The sequence below is a fragment of the Chondrus crispus genome, genomic scaffold (genome assembly GCF_000350225.1).
Source record: "Chondrus crispus Stackhouse genomic scaffold, scaffold_204, whole genome shotgun sequence".
NCBI lineage: Eukaryota > Rhodophyta > Florideophyceae > Gigartinales > Gigartinaceae > Chondrus > Chondrus crispus.
In genome coordinates, this window is record NW_005179078.1 from 178,585 (window position 1) to 183,688 (window position 5,104).

General features: G+C 52.6%; 1 protein-coding gene; it reads right to left on the reverse strand.

Annotated features, from left to right (window-relative positions):
• Window positions 1-2,556: 2,556 nt before the first annotated feature.
• Window positions 2,557-4,589, reverse strand: CHC_T00003891001 (hypothetical protein). XM_005715087.1 is given in 2 exon segments: window positions 2,557-3,524; window positions 3,525-4,589. The coding sequence occupies 1 exon segment, from the start codon at window positions 4,587-4,589 to the stop codon at window positions 3,525-3,527; it is 1,065 nt and encodes a 354-aa protein (XP_005715144.1). The 3' UTR covers window positions 2,557-3,524.
• Window positions 4,590-5,104: the final 515 nt, after the last annotated feature.

Here is a 5,104-nt window from a genome sequence, read left to right on the forward strand (position 1 = left end):
GTAGTCGGTATGAACACGTGGGCGGGTGTGCGTGCAGTAACACGTGGTTGCGTGTGTGCGCAGTAACACGTGGTTGCGTATGCGCGCAGTAACACGTGGTTGCGTGTGCGCGCAGTTACACGTGGTTGCATGCACACTGCCAGCACGTGTGTGCGTGGCGGGTACGCACACGTGGGTACGTGGTGCGCCAAAAATTTTGCTTTAGTAACAAGTGTCCTTTTCAAAAACTTTGAAGTAAAGAAGTTGAAACAATTTCACGTGAGTCAAAAAATTTAAACTCTAATTATTTGCGAGTAGTGCGCAATTTACATATGGCATGATGGTGAATAGTGCCACCGTAGTGAGCGTCAGCGTCGTGCCCGTTCGCAAATCGGCGGTCGCACACGTGGCAGGTGAGTTTGCGGGTAGGGTACTATGCGATGGCTACTTCACGCCGGTGAGGCAGACTTGCCTCGTGACAGCGGCGCTGGCGGTAGCTAGGAAAGCTTCGTGTGCACGGTTCGCAGCGGAAGACGAGGGGCCGACGGCGCGGAGGATTAGCTCGTCGATTAGCGCGCTGCGTTGCGACGCGATATATATGTAACGCACGACCGGTGTCGATGTCGAATCCAGGGTCTACGGGCGCGGAGGTGTCTTCGTCCGAGGCTTCGGTAGCCTCGATGTCCACCAGACGAGGCGCCTTGAACAATGTAGAATGTGATGCGGTGGTTCCGCTGAGGGAGATCGGCGGGGTGACTGAACGGCGGGGAGGAGTAGTGGCCACGTGTTGTAGTTGTACTGCGGCGAAGGGTGTACTTGGCGGCGAGCGATTCGGCGGCGGTGATGGGGCGCCGGGGAGGGTAGATGGCGGCGAGCAAAACGGCGGCGCCGTTACGGTTGCCTTAATGCGAGCGGCGGCGGCGGCGAAACGGCGTTCTAGTATAACGTCGGGGTGATTGATAGGGCGCTTCAAACGTGCCATAAACTACTGCACTGTTGCGCCAGGCGTACAGTACGTAGTACCGTAGCCCAAATGTATAACTTTTACTGTAAAACTATACAGTAGTATGTACAGTAAACGTTAGGGACAAAGTAGAAAAAAATCTTGATTTCCAATTCGGCAGAGTCGATAAGGCGGCCTTATTAACGATCTGCAAACAGCTTGAATCGACGGTGAAATAAGGCAGGTCTTATCAGCGGAGCGGGGCAGGACCAAATGGGGCGGTGGTCCCTTAAACTGATCAGTGTCGGGAGACCGACCAGGCGGGGCAGTCCGGAGAGGGTTTTGAGGGTGTGGTTAAAAGGGGGGTAATTAGCGTCACCAGGGCAAAAGGGGACGCAGAAAGCTATTGCCTCGTAACTGCGGGAGCACACCGGGAGGGGACAAGGTTGTCGGGTAATTCGGGTTGGTTCAATGTGCTGAGGTCGAAGACGAGTAGCGTCTTCGACCTGGCTTTATAGTCCTATTGACTCTACAATAACAGTAGGCGCACTACCATAAAAGGGAGGTTGCGCCACCCATGAAATGTGTCTAAACGGTTACACCCTGAACAGGTAGATTTGTAGGTGGCACGTCCTTAAGGGACTCTATTGTTGATAGCTAAATGTAGCCTACATAGTTTAACCTGAATTGATAATGATAAGCTAGTTAAAGTGACTACTCGTCTAGGCAGTTACTCTGACACTTGGAACCCGCCAAATGAATGTTGCCGCCAAATGTGTAAAAACATAATTCCTCATACTTTTTCTCCTTCATACGTCTTCCGCAATCTCATTTCAGTTTCCCAAAAACAACTTCAGGGGGACCTACCCATTAGTGCCGCCCCGTGCAAGACCCCAAAACTGGCACTATTGGGAGACGGCATTAATATGTGACGTCGTCACATCTATTTTTCATGCACTCGGTAATTAACGTCTGCCTGCTCCGCGTTGGATCTCTGTCGAGTTTTGCAGTGAGGAACGCCCGCTTTGCCGACCTCAGATACGATAGAGCGTCTGAAACTTGGCATTCAGCCGCCAAAACTTCCAGCTCTCCAAACAATTCTGCGATCTCAACGACAGAGGGTACAGTCCTTCTCTCTCTCGCGTCCTCTGCGCTCCCATCTTCATCACTTGATTGCGTTGTAGTTAAGATCTGTATGTAGCTAAGGTCTGTGAACGCTGTTCAGTGAATAGGATAGGGCTTAGAAGCCGCTTTCACATGCTTTCACGTGCTTTCACGTGCGACGGACGCACTGCAGCATAACTCCCGGACCCGTGTGACACGTGGCACTTTTTTCGTGCTCGTGGGTCTGCCGGCATCAGTGGGAGGGTGGCATTAGTATAAGTGGCACATTAAAAAGGGCTAATGGGAGTCCCCCCCCCTGTTGTACAAACGGCAAGCAGCAAGTCTCAGCCTCTCGGACGGATCTCTGCTTACTGTAGGTTCGCATCTACGGTTTCTGTATCTCGGTTGCCTTCCTGACTCGAGCACTGTTGTGGAAAAACAAAGCAATCTGAATTCTCCTGATATATGAAGAACTGAGTCTAAATTGTTATGGGTCACGCAGCGGTGAGCTTCTGGAACAATACTGTTGATAGGATCTCGAATAGTGATTCAAATTTACCGAAGTGTCCCGACTAGAACGAGGGGGAGCTCAGACGGAGCATTCAGCTGATAGAAGCTAGCCTGAAGGCAGCTAGGAGAGAACTAGCTGCGCGGGTGGCAAGCGAGACACAGGTGGCCTCGGCGTGTTCGGACCCGTGGAGGCCACGTTACCGCCAGCGGCTACGCGCGGGCTCAGGCATGGCGTGCGACTCCAGCGTCAACTCAGAGAGACATCACGCATTCACGCATTTACGCATTTTGGAAGTCAGAGACCGGACACTGATCGTAAGCCGTGGATCCGTGGGTGCTGCTAGTCCCGACCGGGCGTCCACGTCAGGCGGCTACGTCAATAGCCCGAGTCACAACTTAGGCCTGTTGTCTACCGCAGACACGCACTCCACTCTGCCCTGCGTAGGAGAGCTACCGTGTCGCGCGGTGCCGGTGCAGTATCCTACGTCACACTGAGCTCCGTCATCACGGTCCTCCCTGACAACGCCTTCGCGAGGGAAACATCCGATAGGAGACGCCACTCTGTTAAGACTTAATGCCCACTTGTGCGGGTGCGACCTTAGGTCCCGAGCGTACGCCGTGTATTGTTCCCCCTCCGCACCTGCTGTCTAGTCCAGTGAAGGACCACTCTGGGCCGACAAAGTCCCTCCAACTCACGCTTTGTCTCTTGAGTCTGTTACGCACGTTTGACGGAGTCAGGGCGGAAGAAATCTGTTTCGGAAAAAACAGAGATGATCACTTGCTCCCGATACTGTGCTCCGCATCTGAATTAGCTCTTTCTAAGTTCTCATGCCCACCAGGCCGGTCAAGAAATTCTCGTAGCCCGGTCGTATACCCCCAGTCGACTAGTTGACTTGTGACGACCCTCCATACCTGTAGCTGTTCTGGAGGCACATGTCGCTTGATACTAGATTCGATCCTGCTCGATAAGTCCAATGCTGAACGCCTCTTAATCGCGCTCGGGCTTGTGTCGCCTTTGACCCAGAGTAGCTCCTCGACTAACAACTTCAGTTAGCAATAACCCGGTACTCTCGTGCCAGTCAGTGTGGTATCTTAGCCCTGATAACCGTGACACTTGGTTAACTACCAGACCCTCGCTGTCAGGGAAGATGATAGCATCTTTACAGAACAACATACCCATAGATTCCACGAAGTCCGCATCCGTGTTGATATCCATAGTATATGCCCCCCTGGCAGTTGCCGTCAACGCGCAAGAGTCCTGAGGGCTTAGTATCCTACCTATGTCTGCAAAATAGGTGGCCCACTTTAGGAACGCAACCCTCTGCGCTGCTGGGACATGTTCGCTAATCCCGCCCACTGGCCTCCTGGATCTCACGGCGTCCCGCACTGACTCTCCAGAGCCAAACAAGTGATTATAAATCACATAAAAGGCGGAACCTGCCGCGAAAGCAGTGACTAACACCTCCACATCATCCTTGGGAGTGCCGATCTCCCCCGTAAAGTAGTAGGTGATAGCCGACAATGCGAGAACAACTGTTAAGATATTTCCGAAGAATGCCCTGCGCGAAAATACGTGCGTTCGTCCTTCGATATCCATGAACGTTTGACGATTAGCCTTACGCTTCATGTCCGTGTCCTGCCACATCTTCTCCATCCTCTTCGTGGTGCAGTAGCATGCTTTACAGGCAGATCCCGTCGGCCTGACCACCGTTCCGCAAGGTAAGTAATTTAAGACGAACTGTCTGTCATAGATATCCACTTCCCCGCTGTGGTATTCTCTGGAAATAGCTGCTACGTGCCTCGAATGACGAATGACCAGTTTGAAGATCGGCTCTCTGTCCGAGGATGGCAGGTCATTAAGCTCGAGCGCTAGTCTGTAGGCTCTGTCTGGGAAATCACTCCCCAACTGATCACTCCTCACATACTCAACCAAGCCCTTCCTGTCCACGTCACAGAACTTGACAGGAACGACATGCCAGCCTGATTCCGCTACGGCTTGGCCACTTGCTGTCGCATTAATAATGGCCTGCACGTACTTCCTAGGCTGCTGCATGAATTGTGCGGTATGGATGCCTTCACTCAAGTTGTAAGCCAACCTTCCCGACACGGCCGCCAGAAGTGACGAGGCCAGATACCTGTCAGTAATTTCCTGTTCGTTCTCATATGTGCGGAAACATTTATCCGAATCAGATACTCGAATGATGCAGCTTAACCCGTCATCTGCATAAACCGTTCCGTCACTTTTGCCATCTCCTTCTCGACGGATGTGCACTATCCGCTTCCAATTCTCTCTATTCCCCTGAGATCCCTTGACCCAACCCGATTCTCGGACTAGCGAGTGCCCTTTGTCGAAATCCTGAAGGTCGACGTCGGCCTTGCCGGCCAGTCCTGTTACCCAATCCGTGGTTGTCATGATCGCGCCTTAATCCGGATTGTCGTGCAACGTCCCTCTGACGCGCGAATAGCTTGCTCCCTCTTGAACAATCAGGAGGGGGTGCGGAGCGGGCTATGTCAATGGGACGTGAAAGTCTCTACGCTCACAGTGCGAAGAAAAGGAAAAACTTCACT